Source organism: Struthio camelus, chromosome 26 (genome assembly GCF_040807025.1).
Source record: "Struthio camelus isolate bStrCam1 chromosome 26, bStrCam1.hap1, whole genome shotgun sequence".
NCBI lineage: Eukaryota > Metazoa > Chordata > Aves > Struthioniformes > Struthionidae > Struthio > Struthio camelus.
Window position 1 is genome coordinate 3,329,687 of NC_090967.1, and position 23,144 is coordinate 3,352,830.

The 23,144-nt window shown below is 47.9% G+C and overlaps 1 protein-coding gene across 2 annotated transcripts in view; it reads right to left on the reverse strand.

Annotated features, from left to right (window-relative positions):
• The window catches only part of AP3D1 (adaptor related protein complex 3 subunit delta 1), a 46,125-nt gene extending 32,419 nt beyond the window's left edge, over positions 1-13,706 (reverse strand). Inside the window, exon 1 of one of the 2 annotated variants that reach the window (XM_068919603.1) lies at positions 13,306-13,706. In XM_068919603.1, coding sequence (XP_068775704.1) covers positions 13,306-13,401 — 96 coding nt within the window. In that variant the 5' untranslated portion in view covers positions 13,402-13,706. The remainder of the gene's footprint in view (positions 1-13,305) is intronic. The other variant, XM_068919604.1, reaches the window with a different exon arrangement.
• Between the last annotated feature and the right edge of the window lie 9,438 nt (positions 13,707-23,144).

Genomic DNA, 23,144 nt, shown 5'->3' on the forward strand with positions numbered 1-23,144 from the left:
GTTAACCAGTTCCACTTATTCAAAACATGGCAAAGTTAACCTACTGCCCTGGTTCGTGATTTAGATAAATGACTTTGCCATTCACATCCTTTGATAAGCAATGCTTGTTTATTTATAGGAATCTCAGTAACTGGGAGAGCCAAACGTCAATGTTTACACTTAAATATTTGGCCCTTCATTTCCTTTCAAACGATCACGTCTGTGCTTGTGGGAGGGATATGGCAAATACATGATTTAAAAATATCTGTACAGATTTTACTTTATAAATAGGCTTAATTCAGTCAGAGATTCTTTCAGTTCACAATTAACTATGATTAAAGTACTGAAGGCATCTGCTAGAGAAATCATGAAAGATTTAAAAGCAGAAAAATATCTCCCTAGAAAGCCACACATGCGCCACGGTATTTAACATTCAATATAAATCAACTGTCAGAGGAACCAGGTCAGAAAGAGATTACCTAACTGCAAAGCAAAATTCTGCACAAATACCATCACCTTCCACTAAAGCATATTTTTCAATATGGAAGTCCATTAATTAACATTCCTCCTCCTTACATTAAAATTTGTGCATCATTCCTGCTGTTCTTTGGCCACTTACACTGTCCTGGAGTGATACTCATGCTTCAAGTTCTGAGATTCAGCTGCTAGAAGTAGAGAATGCTATTTTTAATAGCAGATGAAAATAAGAAGTAATTACACAAGGTCTGTAGTGCAAAAAAACACTACTGTGATCCAAGCGAGGAAAAGTAGCAACTGAATTTTAACGTGGGGACTTTATGCTCTAAGCCACAGTCTTGTAATGACAATTTACACTGCTGTAAATCAGAGTCTAGGAATACCAAAATTAGAACCCACCACCAGGATGCAAGGTGAATAAACATAATTCAGTGTAGGAGCAGTCTCATTTGGTTAACAGCTTCAAAGCATATAGAATAATTTGACTGTTTTTTTTCTCTCAAATCTTGCAGTTACAGAGAGATAAAACCGATTCCTCATGGCACTGGTCAGCACAAGTGGACTTGCGTTCATTACGTTGAGACTTTTTCTTTGTCTTTGTTGAACTTCACTGAGTTCCTGCTTGGCCCATTCCTGCAGTCTGTCAAGGTATCTCCAAACAGCAGCCCTGTTCTCCAGTATAGCTCAACACAGAAGGTCCAACAATAGTCAACTAGCAAAGGAATTTACTCTAAGAAACGTAACATATTCCCAAATGCCCATATTTGGGAAAGTAATAACATATCTGCGACAGAAGTTTTTTTCATGTGAGGAGAAGTCATACTAAACGGCAAACAACTCTCTTTTCTACAGAGATACTCAGCTATCATCTTGGATACAGGTGAACGGATCACATCCACCAGAACAGGAGGGGGTGCTGCACCCGAATGCAAAACTATCTAGAGTTCAGACTGCTTCTTCCACGAAACCAAAGATTTGGGATTTTAGACCCTTCTCAGCCTGAGGGGGATTCAGGTCCCAGACGGCTTCCATGGAAAATTTCAACTCTTGAGTTTAAACTAAAAGCTTCTCATAGTAGGAAATACATACTTGAACAGAGATGCTGAAAGAACCACTTACACAACATGCAACTGATCTAGAAATACATTGTACCTACCCTTGAATATTTTATGCACACATAGCAGCATGCTGGAACAGTGTTACAGAATCCTTCACATGTGTATCTGGTTGCCACATCTTGGCCAGCAACATCAGTAGCAGTTTTAAAAGCCAGAATCATAATGCAGGTTATTTTTAATGTTCACATACAAAAAAACATTACTGCCATTTGTCATAACATCTGTCCCAAAACTCTTTAAACATTAGCTTAAGATTTCCAAACACCCATAACCCACTGTATGACAAGAAGGTGGAAGAAGCTAGAGCATGGAAAAGCTAAATGACACATACAACTATGGCAACCAGTCAGACCCCCTCAGCACAGCTGAATAAAGACTCCTGAGTCATTATTCAAACCCAATGGCCTCAGCCTAACATAACGACCAACTGCTTTGAAAGAGGGTGAAAAAGCGTATTACAGAACTCATATTTAAGCTTATTAAATCTAAGATTTTGAAGAGCACAAAAAAGTCCTTCCAAAATATCTGCACATTAAATCCTAAAAGATTGCAAGGAACGAAAGACACTATATATAGACAGCTTTACAGGATCAGTGGGTATTAACATTTCGTTAATCTCCGTGGAGTAGCACTGGTGTGAATGAGTAACACGAACAAAAGTGATCTATTTATAGTCTTGCATTATCATCTGAAATCCAACAACCATACCCTAGCCACATTTGCTACCACATGTAATGTCTAAATAAACAGGAAGGAAACAAGTATTCAAGTGTCCCTCTTCAGTTAAGTTCTTCCCTCTTCTCTTGCTAACGAAGAGCTGACCTTTGTAGAACACCAGATGGTATGTTTTATCAAAGCATTTTCACACTGAGTGATACCCCCAAGCCCTCCCATGACAGCTTTCAAGCTGTTCAATTCAGGCTGCAAAACTACACCATAAGCAGGAGAATAACCACTTGATGCAAGGAAGAAAATTGTTTAGGGATCTGTCAGCATGGTAGACACGGCACAAGGCCTACATGTTTGCAGGAGAGAAATATTTGAATACTAACACAGGGCAAAATCTGGATACTTCTGCCAGCATTGATTCACTGACAGTCTGTGGATAAATCCCTCTAATACAGCGATTTCCTAGTGTGGCACATAAGAAAGAATAAATACTTCCCAGGGTGTAACAGGCTCAGTTTTTCCTAAAACATTTTAGAGAACCCAAGAAGAAACGGCAAGGAACGGAAAGGAATGCAAAAGAAAAATACTTCAGAGTTTGTTTATTCTCCCAGTATTGATTATAATACCTATATACTTATGTTCCTTAATGATTCTATGACAATCTCATTTGAAGCCCTCCCAAGAGGGGGACCAGTCAGTTTTGGCCAGTCAACAGAAGAACACTTAAGTCACAATATTCACAGATCTTCAGACAGTTCCAACTGCTTGGAGCAAACAAAGCAATTATAAGGAACCCTTTTCATGTCTACTGTAGTTAAGAACAATCAGAGCCATAAAACAGAAGAACGTTATCAGAATCGCAACCATCCAGACAAAGGCATATGAAAACACAGGGAAAAGTGTCAAGAGGAGGAAGAATCATTTATTCTTGCTAGTCTGCCAAGCAGGAAAGGGGCCTTTCCCAACTCACTCGGAAAGGCTCCTTAAGTAAAATGCTATAGCAACCACTTTAGTGATTGTTTTCTCTCACATATTGCTCAGAAGGAGAAAGATTACAGAAACACATTCACAGCAGCGTAGCTAAAACCCAAATAAAGCATGCAGATAAATGCAGTAATTACACAGCAAAGCTGTGAATACAGCACAAAGTTATAACTGCCATTCCTTAATGTATTCCAAACAGATGTGGTAAGCATTTTATACCCATTTTCAAAACATACACTGTGATTTTAAAAATAGGTCCGAATCTTTCAAGAGTTCCAAGACCTCACCCAGAAAATATGTGCATTTAAACTAACGTGAGTGGCTACAGAGCAGAGAGATCAAGAATGAAAATAAGACATAACCCCATTGAAAGTAAGAGCAGAGGGAAAAGTGGGTCATGATAAGAAGCCAAAACTTCAGTTTATAAGATTTTTCACTCTCCAGCTTTTCAGCTGCTCACAAGCCATGTTTTTTGAATTAACTTTGGAATAAAGTTTTGGTGTTTTTCAACCTCCAGCCTACACAGAACTTAGGATTCACTATTTCAGAGAGGTTCACAAAAGACTTACTGTTGTTTGTCAAGCAATAGAGGAACAAATTTAAAAAAAAAAAAAAAAAACCTACTAATCTAACTGAACATCCCTGGGAATGCAATCCTTTATGTTGTACTTTCATCTGCATTCAAAGCTTAGTATTTCACAGGAGATAAAAAGACACTAATAATTAGAATGAATATTGCTGTGGTATCTTTACATTAAGTTTAATCAGGAAAGTTATCTATTTTCAACTATCTTAAAGAAGCTGTACCCTCATCTCAGCCATATACCAATTCAACAGAAAGCAAATTCATATTTACACTATTTAGGATTACAGTCTATCAAACTAAAGGCAAGGATCTGACCTCAACCTACTGAAGCTACCACAGATTATTTGTTTCTGAGATTTTCATCTGTCACTTACTAGAATAGCAAAGTGTTTTCCACCCACATTAAATAGCATAATGCCAGAGCATAATCAGTCCCCACTTATCCTGCACTTTCAGGACTAAAAAAAAAAAAAAAAAAAAAAACCCACTGCTTTAAGGAGATGATTACTAACAGTGAATGCCACAAGGAGTAAGGTATAGTCTAAAATAAATGTGCAACTATCATTGTAAAACAAAGTTTGGAATAAAAAAGAACATGAAGAGAACTGAAGTATAGAATATGACATTTGCTTTAAACATGGTAGGATTTATAAGGGTTTTTTTTTTTTTTTTTTTTAGAACTTGGAGAGAAACACTTGAAGTCAAACTCAATGAATTCACCTTGAGTGCAAGCACATGACATGATCTCTCATGAGAGCAAAATGCCTACTGCACTAACTTCCAGGAAACCTACAACTGCTCCCTTTATTTGATAACCTTAAGAAATACTACCATTTGAATGCAAGCCATGTGATGTGACTGCAGTGCTTGTACTACACACACCTTGTGGAGGCAAAACAACTTTCAAACTTGTTTATGCTTCAGGCAGAAGATACTGTTAGAAGCACAGCGGAGCTCACCTGCTACCTGGTAACTTCCGGAAGAAGGCTGGGCAGAAATACATATCACTTGCCTGTTTTTTTTTTTTTAAACTAAAAACCTCCAAAGCAGTGCTTCGCATTAAGAAATGCCACCAAACTAGTCAAATAGAATTTATATACCAATAAACTGACCTGAAACATAAGCACCACAGCATGACAACACAAAATACATCAACTGAGGTAATGGCTGAGAGTATAACAAAAGTGAAATATGCTATTTTTCAATTCACTTGAACAATGAAAACTGGACAGCATTAGAGATAAGCAAATTAGATGTTAATTCTAATCATACACAGCTACAAAAACATTACAGCATTTAGATACTGCAGGAAAAAAAAAAGCTATCTGAGATAAGTGACAGGATCCTTCCTTAAGACTACTTACTCTACAGTTTAATAGAAACAGAATTCCAAGACACGCATTCCCACACGTTATCTTAAAATTAACTTCACTAAAACCATAAACTAAGCAAAGTAAATAAGCATATAACAGAATAAAAGTAGTAACTGGGATATTGTGCAAGTTTGCAGCAGTCAAAATAAAGTGACACAAAAGGTAGTGAGATGCAATAAAGAACTCGGAAACCATGTTACAACTTGAAAGGCATTTTTAAAAAGCCAAGCTTATCTTATGCTCAGTTGTTAATAAAAATTATTGCTATACATGTTTCAAAAAGTTTTAGTTTGCCTTTACTACTTGGCTTTCCAGGGATTTATTCACACAACTTGTAGGCACTTTCAAGATCCTAGATCAACGTATTGTTCTCATCAGTGATAAACATTGGAGGCTTGAAGGTCAACCTTGGCCATTTCATTTTGCAGCAGTCATCTCTATATTATTTATTAGGAGCATGGTGCATTATCTGCTACTCCCTTCACTATTATGACCGAAGCTAGATAGCAAGACTCCTTAGTCAAACACTACTGATGGAGGAACGTGAAAAGTCAAATTATTTACGCATATTTGGATTTTATATTAGCTGAAGTTATTCACACCAACTGAAACTTGGGATTATGCCCCCATCTAGCTTAAACTGATTCATAAACCAATAAAAACCATTGAACTTCATTTTAAAATTCAGACAAATGCTAAGCAATATATCTTTTTTAGAGTCGTATTAAGCAACTCCAAACAAAGATCAGAGTCACAATACCATAAGGCACTACAGAAACACACATGATCTTCAGAACAGGTAAGCACTATAGAAGAATTAGATGTGGGGAAAAGAAACAGATGTAGAGTTGCAGCTGCTTGTCTACAGCCGCAGCAAGTCAGAAACAGAACGAGAACCTAGGCCAATGCACATACCCACAGGATTATGCTGTCTTTAGAAACACCGGGCACTGCAAAATCAACTGGATTTTCTTTGTAAATACAAGAGTATCCTGTCACTCTTACACCGAGAGTGTCTTTTTTGCAGTTTAACCAAAGTCATTTGAAACATTTTACACAAAAGAGCATCTATACTGGAGCTTGGAGCACAGATAAACAAGGTCTCCTGTACTATTTTCCCCACACAAGCTACTCTGAGATGCCAACAACTAAGTGAATATTATATAACAAAACCCAAAGCATATCAACATAAATCAGTAAGCATGCATGGTCAGTAAAGCTTTCGAGATATCCCTCAATACAAATGTGTCTCTGATATGGTCACAGTATTTGTTAATTTAATTGCATAGTAATTAAGACAATCCTCAGGAGCTTATGCTGCCTAAAACTATACCTGAGCAGACAATACACAGGCGTGGCACATAAAAATGCCTGTCCCTGCAAACATAATATGTAATAAACACTTTTACTTGTACGTTACTCAGCAAAAAGCTATACGAGAGTACTTTTAAATGATTTTTCAATGTATTAGTTCCAGTCATATTCCTGTGCAACGTTTCAGGATTTGATAAAAGTAACACGTGTTTTGTTGTCTGTGTAGCAAGTAGTCACTTCCTTCTAACAAACTAAAGTATCTATTGTTTTAGAGAGTCAACTGAGAGGAATTAGTTCAGAGGGAAATGTCAATTAAAAAAAAAAAGCTCAGTGAAATATTATGGATTATACAGAAACACAGTTGAAAATACTAGAAAAAAGTAATACTGTAATAAATGCAAAAACTATGAGAAGTTCCAAGCGATGGAAGGTTAAGACAGATAGTGAAGAGAATGACGGTTCACAGCCATCACCAACTTCTTAAATGCAGTAAAAATGTTTGCGTAATGAAAGTAAATTTGTTCACCTACTTCCTGCTGTACAGTCACTTACTTAAACTTCCATTCCTTAAGGCAGTGAAGCTTAGTCATACACTGGTATAGCTAGAAGTGACGTATTTTCTTCAGGCCTAAATCTGCCATGATAAACTAGCCTACCTGAAGAAAGTTTTAACACATCTACATTCACATCTATTTCACTTTAAAAACACATGCATCTCTCAGCAAAAGCTAACAGGTTTGCACGTCTAGGTTATAAAACAAAGAAACAGCTAATATACAAAATAGCACTCAATGACACGGCCTACAAGCCAATAGTTCCATCAGCCTACTGACTAATGATTCAGGAGGTAAGTCTGTATGGCCCAAACATTTTTCCACTGCTAGTTACACCTAAGTATTCAACAGGTTTCGTAAACGTTCTCAGTTATTTTGAACCAATGCTTCTAATTTTAAAAAAGTATGCAAGCACCTTTAAGAGCTACTACCACCACCACTAACCATGTTATTTTCTGCATCTTTTACCTTAGTCAAACATCCTTATAACTTCCTGCCACCTGGATTTACCCAGACTCCTCTAGATTATGAAGGGTTTTCAGTTTTTCAGCATGAACAGTCAAGTTTTTTAATAAGCTAAGGAACACAAATGCTTCTTTATAACTGGTCCCATGACTCCGTCTTTTTCATGCACGTAGTTTAATGCCTCCCTTGCTGCTCTTTGTATCACATTAGAAATCTAACACACCAAAGAACACTTCTAGACGAAAAACCCAAAGGCAATCTTTGCACACCAAAAATATTCACTGACCTGTATTGTAGAGGAAGAGGTTTTTCAGTAAAGCTTGCGGTCATTCATCACACCAGAAGAGATCAGAAAAGAAATGAAAGACCTATTTTCTACATTCAACATAAGGACAAAGGTGGCTGCCTCAAAAAACCTCAAATAGTAGCTCTCTGAAGATCACCACAGAAGATAACATTAGTTAGTATCTGTATTCTTATTTGACTTTTTTGGTAATTCTTCCTCGGATCTCACAAGAGGCACAATGTATGTGTCCGCTCCATTTCTTAGGATGAAATATCAGAATAGTCTTCCTCTCCTCTGCACCTGCCTCGGCAGAATTTTTATTTACACATGTGGGAAAGTGATCCTTCTAGAGTGTTTCAAACCCTCAGAAGAGACAGCTACAAAAAGCTCCGTATTGGGAGCAAAGCTATTAGCCCCACTTATGCCACAGCCAATTAAAGAATATTTAACACAGGAGAAAGCAAGAAGCTAATGAAAGCCATCTGTAATGCAAAGCCTAAGCTGCTCTCTGCTTGTAATTATACAAGGAAAAGCTCACTTCATTCCCTTTGTTCCAAGTCTCCAGATCCTTTTTTTCTATGACCCAGAAGGTAAGGCAAGGACACTATTACACTTGCCCTTGCTACCTTGGAGGCTGCGGATCAGTCTGCTTCTTTACTGATTGGTGTAAGGTCTTTATCAAACCTTCCTTTGTGTATTGTTTCTATTTCTGACTTTGCCTTTTCCAGTGATTCAGACACTCAAAGAATTAACAACAGCAACTCTAGATCCACTCAAAAGCGGGTGGAATAATGAGCTCCCTTCAAAGACATTAACATACACATGGCAAGCAGTAACTGACCAAGCATCAGCAACTGAAAACACTGTCATCAATGAACTGCACATTGCCTATGAGTTGGGCTGTTTCCCAGTCTTCAGCACCAATAAACGTTTTAGTATTCCTCAGAACTCCCCTATCATGTCCCACTCCATAACTTTTACTATTAGATATTTATACCGCAACAGCAGCTACAGGCTAAGCAGTCAAAAGACTGCAGCATCAGGTGATCTTCATCCTGGCTGATGACAGGCTGTACATGAAAGACTTTCATAGTTTTTCATAATTCCTCAAAATGCCTCACACTGGGATTTCACCTGAAAAAGCAGCCATTTGCATCTGATTGCAATAGCCCTTTATTTAGCAAAAAAGGGCTTTTTTTCAGTAATGCAAGACCATCGTCCTTAGACGACAGTCACTAAAAAAACCGGAGCCTAGTGCCAGTTTGGCAAGTCCAGTCTTTTGGAGTAGTTAAACGCACATTTCCCAATACATTGCATGAAAGACCTCAATGTGCCCCTGCTTTATCCTTATAATATCATCTGAAATTAATTTTAAGCTTTTCCAACCAGAAACTGATCGCTCCTTTCTCTCCTCAGACTTGTTTCTGAGAGGTCCTGTACAAAAAAGAATGTGAGTTTTTAAAACATGCCTTTCCTTAAAGTATCAACTATAAAACATTGAAAGCACTAATCCTGGCACTCAAGAAGCAGACTCTCTGAAAGAAAAGGGAGGCAATTTTATCAAGTTGTGAGAAGCATACAGACATTTTGTACTGGAATTTTTTTGAATATTACCCTCCTCCTTTTAAGTATCCTCCAAAAAAAATCAAAGGCACTTGAAACACAGGTCTGAGCAGGACAAAGCACCACTCATTTAACATCTCTATTACTTCACCACCTCAGTTTTGTAAAGGTGCCTCAACAGCACTTTTCTTGTTGGGTATAATAAGCTTGTGAAATGCAAATACAAAATACTCTGCAAGAGCCAAACAGTGTCAATAACAGCATTATCTCTCCATATATTTCAAGTTCAGGAGAACATCCCAAACTACAAATCACTTTGCAGTTTGGAGTATCCAGCAGAAAGATCCATTATACTCTTAACATCACATGGTACAAACCACTCCTCCCCTTACCCAGATGGGCATCCAAAAACTAGGCAGAACTGGGAGAATATATTCCACAGGGTACAAAAGCACCTAGTAACAGATGAAAGACTCATTGCTTTCACTACTAAAAGGATTAATTCTCCAGATGAATGAGAGATTAGAAAAAAAGGTCAAAGGAGAATGGATCAAAATATCTCAAGTCTTTCTTGTAAGTTTGGCTTTCCCCGGAATTTTGAACTGGCACCAGGAAACACCACAGGGATTAAAACATCTGCATAGAGTGCTGAAAATTAAGAAAAGACCTAATGCTATTGTGCTACCTCATTCCTCTTCCAGCAGTGTTTACTTCACAGGAGGACGACGCAGCTCCAAATTTCCCTGGGAGATCGGAGAACAGAATAGGTCCGCACTGAAAAGTGACTAGGTTAACTCAGGTGTTACCTCTTGTCTCCCTCTCATCCTTACAGCACACCAGTACTTCAGTTTCAGTGTTTTAAACTCAAAATAAATGGGTCAGCTTTGGATACAGATCAGGAACTAAAGTGAAAGTTGCTTTCTGACAGGTAATTAAGCACTTTGCAGCAAGGATGTTAGCTGAAGTGCCAGTAGCCCTCCAGTATCCCCAATTCCTCTAGTGAGCTGAGGAGGACACTCTTAAAATTGGTAGTCTCAGCAACACAAGATGAATACGTCATCATCAAACAAGAATGTAGTAGGTTATTGGAAAGCTGTATTTGAGAAACACACACGTAAACCTAGGTGACAACCATTTGGCATATCCTTCACTACAAATACATCCTTGATGCATCAGTGGAACAAAGCCACTAGTTTAATGAAATACCAGATACAATAGCTTGTGATAGCACCTATAGAGGAATTGGGAACTGTCAGAGTTAAGAACTGGAAAGGAATAAATCTTACTATCTCCTGTCTACCAGGAGAGACTGCTAGATAGATGAGGGGAAAAAAAAATGATGGAGGAATTTCCACATGCTGATTTTAAATTCCAGAGGGCAAGAACCAATGTACATAACAGAAATTAGCATTCTGTAAAAAGCATAACTAAATCAAAATAAAAGGGTCAAAATAATACTCATACTCTCATTTCTTTCCTTTTTCTTTAACAGCCACAATACCTTATCTCCAGACACATTTCTTTCACAGAGTAATTCTTACTGAGACCCAGCAGTTAATATCCTCGCCACCAAAGCACGTTGCAGATCGTTCTCAACACATTTGCTCTTCTGAACTGGCCAAAATGTGCATCTTGAGCTTAGACACTTAACTTGAGACACATAGAAGCCAGCCAAAAAAATGCACTCTGTATTTGAGCAACACTTAGTAGATACAATGAACAATGGAAGCAGTGTAGGAGAAGAAGGAAGAATTTTTGCAGCTACTTCCTCTAAAATACTATCCTGATTTTGCAACATCACCTGAAAACTAGAAATAGTGTTCATGACCATTCACTGAGAAGCACTAAATCAATGTAATCAGTATCTTAATAACAGGTTTACAGTCCTCTTCCGCTAAGTGAAGTAGAAAAAGGAACAGTCCTGCACTGTTTGCAGTCACTTCAAATAATTAAGCAAAATCTTTGAAGGAATCCAAAAAAGATTGTGCTACAGAAGACACAAATATTTTCAGTGCCAGTTCAACTGATCAGCTGAACACGAACAGAAGTTTGGTTCTTAATTTTTGTTGTGCACATGAGGTTCTAAAGAAGTATTGCTAATTAATTTTCTATTTTAAAGTGTCAAGACTTAAATTTCAAACCAAAGGGCTACCATCACTTAAAACGCTATCACCTTACCCTTCAACTACTGCAACTGACAACATCAGCCTCTGACTTGCAGAAAGGGGAAAGTAACACATTTGCTTTGACCTTAGCAAAGGCTAGAGTGTGCACATCTGTCTAGTGACTTCCTTCAAACATACACAGCCCTTTGTGTAGGTTTGTGTGTATTTTTCCAACACTGTGAAAAAAATTATCTGTCAAATATTTTTCTTAACCGCAAACAAAGGAAATTAAAGCTAACACATTTTAACTGAGTTTTGTCACAGGCTAAGAACAAACACCCAGTACAGCTCATGATGCACAGTAATTTGGTAAGCCTGATGGTGCTTAACAGCACTTGTGCTCTTTACCTTCTGTCCTATGCGCACAAGAAATAAGATATATTTACTAAAAGCAGCATATCATACAAACTGGGCCTAAACACGCTATGGAAAAGCACCCCACAGAATTGTTTATTGTTTCGCTGTTCCAGCTCCGAGTATAACAAAAACAGCTTAGAACTACAACAGCACAAGTTAAACACAGTAAGCGTCCACATAAACATTCTTAGGTATCACCTCACACAGCTTAACAAATGCTGTTTCCATTCCTCCATACAGTTTCCCATTTTTTGCAGGGTGCTGCATACTTCACAGCAGTACTGTCTTCCTGTGCCACCAAATCTACACCCAGTCACACAATCAAATGAAAAAAATTAAACAGTTTCCCAGGTATTATCACTAGCAAATAACACCTTGTAGTGTGCACAATGGTCTGCTTAAAAGTCATTTGAAAAACCAAGTGCTTTTTGGAAGGTATGTTACATTTCAGTCCAACAGCGCCAGTAATGAAGAATATAATAAGAGTTAGGATAACTGTTAAATATTTAGGATAACCGGTTAGAATAACTAAAAGATAACTGTTAGACAATTCATAAGCGCTTCTTAAGGCCATGACCACTTACTTGTAGATGAACATAAACGATCTCCTTAGTGTCCGTTACTTCCAAATTAATATGTGACGCTTTAAATTCAACATGGAAAGTCTCATATAACATGTTCTTGATGACTAACTATTTGACCTCTGCTAATTTCCTGGTAATGTGGCTCTAATACAAAACGAGCAATAGGCCAACATGTCCAACTATTTCCAACCTACATAAGCTTACAAATGTGGAAAGTGTTTCAGTTAGAAGGTATAGAATAAGAATAATTTCAAAGCTGAGTTGTGTCTGAATTCAGCTTTTTGTAGAGTTGATTACTGTAGTGCAGGAAGGTAGGAATTCCTTTATTAGATGTATCAGTGAGCTCAGCATCACAGTAATATATTAAATAGGAAAATAAACACTGAAGTGTCACTCTCCCTTATCCTCTTTTTCAACTCATTGCTCCCTCACTGCCTTCTCGTCCTCCCACAAGCTTCCCTTTTTGGCTTTACAGCCTACACCCCAGTCTCAGCTTTCTCGTTTTGATTCCTGCTTGCACCTTCCTCAAAACAACATCCCCTTTCCGGAGAGGGGGAGCCACCCGGCTTGTTCTGGGCCTAACCAAGCCTCCGCGGCACGGAGCGGGGCCGAGGCACCCTCCATCACCCCTGAGCCCCCCGGACAGGCAGAACCTGACGGGAGGGCTGGCAGGGGACGGGGGCGACAGCCGAACCCCGCGGAGGGAGGAGGCCGGCTGGCCCCGGGGGCAGGCCCCAGGCCGGCGGAAAGGGGCGCCAGCCCCTGTCGAGGGCGAGCAGAGCCGCGGCCGCCGCGGGGAGCGGGAGGCCCGCAGCCCCTCGGGCCGCTCACCTCGTCCTCCTTGTGGTTGCGGATGCCGCGCACCAGGTCCTGCAGGTTCTTGTCAAACATGCGGTCGATGCTGCCCTTCACCATCTTCAGCGCCATGGCGGCGGGGCCGCACCGGGCCGCGGGGCCTACGATCGGGGCTGAGGGGCCGGGCCCAGCCGGGGGCGCCGCCGCGGCTCCTGCTACCGCTAGAACCGGGTGAGACCAGCGGGCCTGGGCCGCTCACATCCCGGGCGGGGAGGCGTGGGCGGTGCTCGCCCCCAGCACGGCGCGGAGCAAGGCGGCGCGGCTACAGGCGGGCGGCGGCGGCCCCGTTGGCCGCAAGCCCCAGCTCCGGGCTCCGCTCGGCCTCCAAGTGCCTGACAAAATGGCGGCCGGTCAGCTGAGGGCTCGGCCCCGCCCCCGCCCGCCCCGGCTTGGCCCCGCCCCCGGCCCCGCCCCAAGCGTGGCCACCCGCCTCGCCGCGCGCTAGCCACACCCGCGCCGCGCTACGCCCCGCCCCCTTACGTCGGCCCCGCCCACACCCCGCCTGCCCGCGGCCCTCCGGCGAAAGCCGCGTCACCGCTACCGCTAACCACGCCGAGCAAGCCCCGCCCCGCGTGGCCCCGCCCCCCACGCCGCGCGGGGCGGGCCGGGAGGACCCACGTGGCGGGGCGAGTCCGGGCGCGGCTGGGCAGCGGCTCCGTGGTGCCGGCTCATGCGGAGCCCCGGCGGCTCACACAGGGCAGTTAACTCCGTGCGGCTGCTGCCCCTGCAGGCAGGGCCGCAGGAAGCGGCTACCCGGTGTCTTGCCTTTCCTCCCTTCTCCGTGCGTTTTTGAACGCTGCACAACTGATAAATGCAGATTTTGGAAGCGTCGCTTATGAGTTCAGTTCCGAATGCAGCCCACAGGCACCAGGTGTCACCACCAAGGGCATCACACATGACCCTCGATAACTACCTGTAGTCACTTATCACTCATGCCAACTTTAGCACCCTAAGAAATATAATAGTCCATTTCGCCAGGTGAAAAATCCCTGTGTGGTCAAAGTGCGCTCCTCTGGGTGAAGGATGAAGAGCCAGGGGACCTGGGAGCCTCACGGGTGGCACAGGGCACATGTGCAGCCGCTGGCACCCGGCTGGCGGCAGTTCAGCCAGACACACCGAGCACACACCCAGGACAGTGAGGGTTTGTTGTGGGTTACACAAATGCCAAATACCCAATCTCAGACACCGAAGACCTTTCCCGATGGGACAAGCTTTCCTGCTGCCAGCCAGGGACACAGCCAGCCATCTACCGGCATGACAAATACCTGCATCATCCATGTATGCGTGTCTGCCTGGAGGATGATGTTTCTTACTGCAGGTGGGTGGTGCTCTGGATAAGGAGAGGAAAAAGAAAACGTAGAAAGGCCATTCTTCTCCCTCAGCTTTGCCTTCAAAAAGGGATTCTGGCAAAGAGATAAATAAACAGAAAGGGGCTTGTAACAAAAAGAATTGGCCTTGCAAAGATCTGCTTGTCCTTTTGTGCTTCTTTATGGCAGGCGAAGGAAAACAATTTCTGTTTGCTTAAAATGTTTTTCCTCCTTGTTCTCTATCTTCAACTTTTGACCTACAGCTTGTTTTTGTTGGACCTTCACAGTAGAAGGGAGCTCATGGGCTTGTTTTCACTTTATTCAGAAATGGCCACATATCTCAGCTTCTACCCATTATGTTTCCCTTTTCAAGGGAAAAAAAGTCAACCAGCCAAGACTCAGGGTCCCTCACATGACATGGCAGGTTGAGAAGGTGCTGCCCTGCCCACCGCCACCTGTCCTTTCCCCTGCCACCACCTCTCTGTCTCCACAGTTGTGCCAATGCTGCTCTCTGTGGGGCTATACCATAAACCTTGAAAAAAGCACTATTTTTAATTCGGATCATTTCAGAGGCTCAGTCAGAGCCTGGACCCCGCACGCAGTCACACTGTCATAACCGTGAGACAGGGCCAGGAATGAAAGCTCAGGCTGGGAGATGTGACAGCGCAGCAATAGGCACTTCTGCAAACTTCACCATTGAGATTAATGAATTAGGCAACTCTACCTTCAAAGTTGGTCCTCTGGGAAAAAGGAGAGCTGTATTCCTCATATGTCCAGTGCTGAGCGGGGATTGGTTGGGGGTTTCCCTTTCATTTGTTTGTTTTCTAGGAAAAAAAGGAAGCAAAGGGGACAAAACCGCTACTTATTCCTGCAGCGACCACATTTAAACATCATTCCTTCTGAAGGATTGACCAAAATACACATTGGTGCTCAGTTATACATCTGCAGCTTTAACACCACCAAAACCAGGGTGCTGGGGACTAAGAGAGAGTCTGGTGGAGGTGAATTTCAACCCAGAATTCAATCCCCCCCAAACTGAGATTGCAAGGATTTTTGTTCCTGGTATGGATGTTCATAGATGGTCCAAGCTGGTTCAGTCTCCTTTTTTAAGGCACTTTCCTTCCTCCAAACTATGGAGAGCATGAAATTCCCTTGTAGTCATCCTCAACTAAAACCATGGCTCTAACCCTAATCATTGCCCTTGATAATATCTAAAGACCTTAGAAACTCCAAGCCTCTTGTCTCCATAAGGCAATTGCAGCTCTGATTTCTTTTTAATAAATAACGCCACCTTCTGTTTTCACTGCTGTAATTTCACAACAGGCTTTCTCTGGGAAGAAACCTTCCCATGAGCAGCTGTAGCTGCTTCTACTGCGCTCTCAGCCTATTTGCAATTCAGTAGCAAGCAATGCAACATCGCTGAGTAAATCCTGCACTTTCAACACTATGGAAAAGCTTTAGCTAAGGGCACATGAAACCTAGTAGCTGTTAGTGGGGGGAAACACAAGCTTGACCATTACGTTTCTGACAGAGATGGACCTAAACTGCTAAGTTCAGGCCCTGACCCTATTTTTCCCCTAGAAGGGGCTATTAGGCAACATTTCCGTGAAATTTTTTCTCTGTCTTGCACAGCTTCCCTCTTCCCTGGCAGAGGGAAGAGCTGCTCCATGCATTTTGCTGTCCAGACTTTCATTGAAACTAACTGATACGGGATGACTTTGGTATTCATTATGTTAATTGATACCTTTGTGTAAACTGAGCTCAGGAGAAGGAACATGAAAGCAGCACTATTAAAATGTGAAGGTCAAAAATATGATTTTCTACAAAAGCTGCATTCAGGCTCCGGTCCAGCAAACCACTTAAGCACATGAAATTACTTAAACTCCATAGGCAAACCCACCATAGACAATAGGGATATTCTCTTGCTTAAAGTTATGTTCCTGCTGAAGCACTGCGCTAAATCACGGCCTGACCTCCTTTGATGTGCCCTATGGGAAAATGTCCACAGCATGGCTCATTCCTAAAAGCCTGTTTCTGGATAGCCGGTTCCTCGCAGCTGGATAGTGGTTTGACGTAAGAAAGAATGGGACCAACCATCTTTGAGGACATGATGCTGAACCAAACAGGTCTTGATCTGCTCTGTCTCCAGCCTCTCGGTGCCAGGCCCCTTTGGCTCCACTAATCTGCTGTGCTCCGTGAAAGCACTCCTAAATCTTAAAGCTCCTAATCTGTGCCAGAAACACCACCTACACCTGCCGCATCCGTGGTCTCTTCTCCTGAGCAGGCACCCAGCAAACGTGCGGTGAACATGGTCTCTTCCCTTGCTTCCGAAGGAGATGTTTCTATTTACACAAACTATTTTTGTGCAGTTATACTAGGTATCTAACGAAGGGAATGCGCTTTAGCGGTTTGAGCACAGTTGGCACTTTTGGGTAGTAGGCCCTGCTTTGTCACTCCCGCTCTGCATCACATCAATGCTCTGTCACTATTTGTTCAGACAGAAGTAGGTCGCTCCATAAAGCTGACAGTAAATGTGCAGAACGTGTACTTAACCAGAAGGGTGGGCAGGCACACAATGACGTTGGAGCCGTGTTATTTTGAGGTGGCCAGACTCGCACCAACGCAATGGAGATCTGAATTCGAGCCACTCGCTAACCAGTATGGAACAGGATATCCAAACTTGTTTCAGAACAGCTCATTCCTCATGATGACCTAATTCTACAGTGCTTTCATGGTAGACAAGTTTTTAATGTGTGCATCACCACAAGGCGGATATGTTGGGTAGGGAAGGGATGGTGACAAGGAAGTTTAATACAAGGCACGTGCCTCATCGGCAGTTTGGTGCAGAGTGTATCTATTCCCATCTTCTGCATCTGTGCGTCCTTGCCTGAGCCTTTTTCCTGCTGGACGTTTGCCGAAAGGACTCAGGAAACACAGGAAGTTCCATCTAAACCTGCGGAAAAACTTCTTTCCTGTGAGGGTGACAGAGCATTGGAACAGGTTGCCCAGAGAGGTAGTGGAGTCTCCTTCGCTGGAGATATTCAAAACCCGTCTGGATGTGATCCTGGGCAATCTGCTCTAGAGGACCCTGCTTGAGCAGGGAGGTTGGACTAGCTGATCTCCAGAGGTCCCTTCCAACCTCAACCATTCTGTGATTCTGTGATTCTGTGACTCAAAGTGTTGTGCTTGGCAGGGCTCAGGCTTGAGGGAAGGAAGCTGGTGGAGAGGGGGAGGTGTGAGATAGCCGTCGAGACAGGCCCTAAAATGATGGAGGCTGCCGGGGGTGTGGGTGAGGCTCTGCCTGGGGCTGCTGGGTGCAAGATTCGTCATGGCTGACGCAGAGGAGTCCCGCAACACAGGGCAGCCCGTGCGCGGCCAGCTTCTTCCAGACAATCCCTTTTCCGCCGCGCAGAGCCTGGCCAGGGAGCGGGGAGCGGCTCTGTTCTCAGTCGCTCCCGCCTCCTTCGCGCTTGGCATCTCTTCACCTGAATGTCTCTGACGGAAATGAAGAGGGAGGAAAAAGGACAAGCCACCGAGCTCGCTCCCGCTCAGCCCACGTAACGCGTTTATGGTGCGCCTACACGGCATCCCCTGTGCCTGGGCAAATCCGCCGGGGCCTGGCGGTGCCCGAGCCGAGCCAGGCTGCGCGGGGACGCGCGAGCCCAGCGTCGTCTCGCTCTCACCGCTCCGATTCGCCAGCCCTCTTTCCTCCACGTTCTCCGATGCTCCGGACAGTCCGGGTCTGCTCCGGACTGTCCCCCTCCGCTCTAGGCTGGCCCTGTTCGGATTGATGGTGCTCGCCAGTGGCTCCGGGCAGGATGTGGCGACGAGGACAAGGACAAGATGGCGCGGGGCAAGGGCTGGGCAGGCCCCGGGGGCCGCCGCAGGAGGGGTTTGCCCAGCAACGAGCCCCGGGGCAGGAGCCCGAGCCAGGGGTGGCCCTGGGCGCGGCCTCCCCCCTCACTGCAAATGCCACCACCTTGCGCCTCTCCCTTTCGGGCTTCTCCCGCCCCTCGTTTGGGCCCGGCGAGCCATGACCAAAGCCAGCCCGAACGCTGCTTCCCGCCCCCGCCCCGGGCAGTGCCCTCGGGCACGTCCGCCTTGGCGCCGCGGCCGCCCTCAAGATGGCGCCGCCGGCCCGGGCAGCGGCGGGCGAGAGGGCGGGAAGGCGCGCGGCGGCGGCGGCCCCGGCTGAGGGGAGAGGCCGCTCCCGGGCCGCGGGGACGGGGCGCGGCGCCGGCGGCGCGCGGGAAGGGGCGGCGGGAGGGGCAGGGCCGAGCCGGGGGCCGCGGCGGGCGAGGCGGGCGGGGGTGCCCGGGGCGGGGTGGGGGTGCCCCATGTTGGGGTGGGGGTGGTGGGTGGCAAGGGTTTGGGTGATGGGTAGGCTGCGTGAGGGTGGAGGTGGTGGGTTCCCCATGTTGGGGTTGTGGGTGCCCCATGTTAGGTGGTGGGTGCCCCATGTTGGGGTGGGGGTGGTGGGTGCCCCACGTTAGGGTCATGGGTGGCCCGTGTTAGGTGATGGGTGCCCCATGTTGGGGTGGGGGCGGTGGGTGCCCCACGTTAGGGTCACGGGTGGCCCATGTTAGGTGATGGGTGCCCCATGTTGGGGTGAGGATGGTGGGTGCCCCACGTTAGGGTGATGGTGCCCTGTGCTGGGGTGAGGGTGGTGGGTGCCGAGGGTTTGGGTGACAGGTGGGCTGCATGAGGGTGGAGGTGGTGGGTTCCCCAGGTTAGGGTGATGGGCGGGGGTGATGCCCTGTGTTAGGATGATGAGTGGGCTGCGTGTGGGTGGGAGCAGTGGGTGCTGGGGAACGCTGGGGGCCAGCCCAGGCGGCAGCCCCCGGGCCAGGCGCCGAGCAGGGTGGGGAGCCGGCGCGGCGGCGCTGGCCCCGCACAAGGCGCCCATTCACGGCGGGCTGCGCGCGCCGCAGATGATCTCATGCCGCTCTCGGCCGCGCGGCCAGCGAAGCGCTCTCCCCGCGCGCAGAGGCAGCCGCTGATGGCCGAGGCCTCCCCGGCGCCCTCTCCTTTGTGCCAGCCCATCGCCTCGCACGATGCCCGCGCTGAACGGGAGGACAGCGGCGTCCCAGCCGCGCGCGGGCAACGTGGCGCACGGCACCAAAGCCGAAGGCGCACGCGCGGCCTGCGAGGCCGGCGTGACAGCAGCAAGCGCCGGCGACGTCCCCAGCCCTCCCGTCTTTCGCCAAGTCCAACTGGTGCGAGGGATGGACGGGCGGTTTCGGCAGGCACAACGTCGGACCCGGCGTGCCCCGCTCGCTGCCCTCGCCGGCTGCCGGCGCTCCGCAGCTGAGGCCGCGCGGAGCCGAGCGCCGGCGAGGAAGGAGCCGGCGGCAGGAGAGAGGCGGCTCGTGTTATTCGTAGGTGTCAGAACGATGGCGGCGGCGCGATGGCACGTAATGACAGAGCCGTTCCTGAGCGCCTTTGCGCCGCAGAGGCTTCAGCTGCGGACGCTTCTCACGTGCCGGAGCTCAGGCGTGCTGGGAAACACAAAGCGTCTCGGCTCCGGGTCGTAGCTCTGGACCGGAGCCGGCCGGTTTTTCCCAGGGATGAACGGAGACATGAGAGATGCTCGCGCGGGTGACGTTTGTGTCTCGCCGTAAAAGATGCTCACGTCCAGGCTCCCGCTGGCGCGGACCCCCTTGCACCCCTCGGGGCACGGCGGGGCTGGGTGGGACGTCGCCCCGGGGCGGGAGGCGGTGGGTTGGCACAGCTGTTTCTGAGCAGCCACAAAGACTTTGGGCCGGGGGAGGAAGCTCCCTTTTGTCTGCTGGCTTTTACGCAGCTGGGAGCCAAAGCAGTGCCGCATATTAGCGGTTATTCCCGGCGAGCAGATGTGCCGGGTTGTACATCTCCATCCCCCTCTGCAGCAAGGGGCGACGCTGGCTGGTAAAACTTCTTCAAAGCCCAGTCGTCACCCTGCGATAAATGCACTGAAAATGCTCGATGCGTCCACAGAAAATGCAACAAGCTGGAGAGGACCGCGGCCGGGCTGGTGCGGAGGTACGAACTGCCCGCCAGATCCTGCAGGAAGGTCTCTGCCTCAGTTTCTCCACCTGTAAAATGGGCTGAGGGTGCCCCCAGCCCCGGCGCTTCTTCTCAACGCGTGTGCGGTACCGCGAGGGACGCCGCACAAAAGGAAAGGGCCACTGAAGCGCATCTACGCGGCGATGCGAAAGGAGCCTTGGGAATGAAAACTGGCCAGTTGCCTCCATCGGAGACATTGCTGAGCCAGCAAAAAGTCCCAAGAAGCGACGGTCCGAGAAGGGCAAAAGAGCCAGGAGGCAGCCACCAACGCTCCTGCTGCAAATGAGCCCGGCGAGGAGGTGCCGGCCGGAGAGCCCCGGCTCCCGGCAGCTTTTGGGGCGTCTCCGGGCTGGAATGAGGCTCTGGAGGGAAAACCTCCAGGAACGCAGCCGGGCCGGGTGGAAGAGCCGCTGCGTGCTGCTAGCGCGCCTAAGCTTTCCGTGCAACCCATAAATTACGCTTTGAGCTAAGTTGGGTGGGAAGACGTCCTGGTTTGCAGAGGGTGTTTTTGGCGGGGGGAGTTTTCTCTGCCGATTTGGCCGGGAAAGGGCTCGTTTCGAAACGTGCCGTGCAGGAAGGGGAGCCGGGGAGGGGGGCTGCGGAGCGGCGAGCCGGCAGGAACGCAGACACCCGGCGGGACGCCTCCTGCCTTCCAGAGGCGTGCGGTCGCACGGGCAGCGCCGTGCAGAGCGCTTCGAGGCGACTGGCGCGTTCTGGGGAGAAAGTCTCTCGGCAGGATTTTTTCCAAGCTGCCCTGGCTCCGAAGCGAGCGCCTGAGCCAGGCTGTGGCAGGGCACGTGTCCTGCCTGGCCAGCGGACTCGCCTAGCCCGGCGAGGCAAATGGGGAAACTGAGGCAGGGAGCGAGGAGGCACCCGCTTCCAAGTCGGAGCTGGCAAAGCGAGCCAAGCCCCACCTGTGGGACACGTTTCGGTGGCGTGAGCAGTGACACGCGTTCCCTTTCGGGTGACTAACGCTGCGGCGGGGCCGCGGTAGTGTCAGAGCAGTGATTTATTGAGGAAGTGGGGGAGGCTGGGGCGCTAAAAGAGGCTGCCGGGTGGCCCTTGCCCAATGTGGATCACATATGTCCCCAACCCTGATGGGGCAGTAACCGGCCGCTCACACCCGTCCCAACCCAATCCCACCCCGGGCAGGGAAGAGCTGCATCAACCTTCCCGCTGGCTCTGGCGCCGGGCTGGTGGCATGGGCACGGGGATGTTCGTGGCCCCTGGCGTACCCCGGCCTGGCGACCCTGGGACCCGCCTGGCCCCGGCACCGGCCGATTCAAGCTCCGGCAGCACCTACGAGAAGGAAATTGGAGCCGTTTCTCCCTTGGCGAAGCAGAGCTCTGATAGAAATCAGAGCGGCGGGGTGGGCAGGGAGGCAGGAGCCGGGATTCCCCCGGTGCTGAGTTGCGCCGGGGCTTTCCAGTGGCTCGGTGGCCCCCCCGGGGCAAACCCAGGCGCTGGCTCCGTGCGATGCCAGGCGCGGTCCCGCTGCAAGCCGTGGCCGGCTTTGGAGGAGGACAGCATGCCAGCTGTGGTGGAGCTTGGGCTGAATTTGTTTTTCCAGCAACCACTGAGCGAGCCAGCGAGTCCCCGGCTCCGCTCTCGTGAGCTGGAGCATTTACGCTCTTGCAGAAGAAGTCTGGGAGAAACTGAGGCAGGCTCAAAAATCCCTGCGAGGTGGGATTTTGGGGGATGCATGTGCTGCAGCATCCCGCGGCCAGCACAGAGAGGGGGACGTTGCCCCTCCACGGCAAAGAAAAACCCTTTTGGGGGAAAAACAGGTTTCGGTCAAGCCTGGCCAGACTCAGGTTCCTCTCACTTCTCCCAGGACACCCATCCGCATGGCCCTCTCGCCCGTCCTCCGTGGCACAGCGACCCCGGGGTCGTGGTTGGCTGCCCTCGGCCTCGGCGGATGCCCGGTGGCGGCGGCGGCTCCGCGCGGATGCAGCCGCCGCAGTCTCCGTTCCCCTCCTTCGCCCCGCAAAGCCCGTCTCCTCTGCGCTCCGGTGGGTCTCTCCAGTTTTGCAGAGAGCCGGGCACCCAGCCATGCTGGACACAGAGAGTAATGTAATTGCCTGGCCTCGATGCTGCCCAAACCCCCAGATTTACTCTGTAAACGAGGCTGAGAGGTAAACAGAGACTCAGCCCAGTGTCTCCTCCCTGTGGGACCCAGCGATCCAGGACGGCTTTCCAGCTCTGCCCGGGTTTGCAAGAGGAGCAGAGGTGGCTCAGGGTCCCCCCGCGTCCCCCTGCCGCGGAGCGGAGGACGCAGCGGGACCTCGTGCGGTTCCCTCTCTGCTCTCGCCCGAGGACGGAGGGTTTATCGGCAGGGAGGGATGCTCGGGGAGCGCCCTACAAGCGCAGACATCCTAGACGGGGGTCAAAATCCTCCGAGCTTCCTCTTGCACGGCAGACCAGGCAGCGGAGGGGGATCCTCTCCGCGGGCTCCGTTTCACG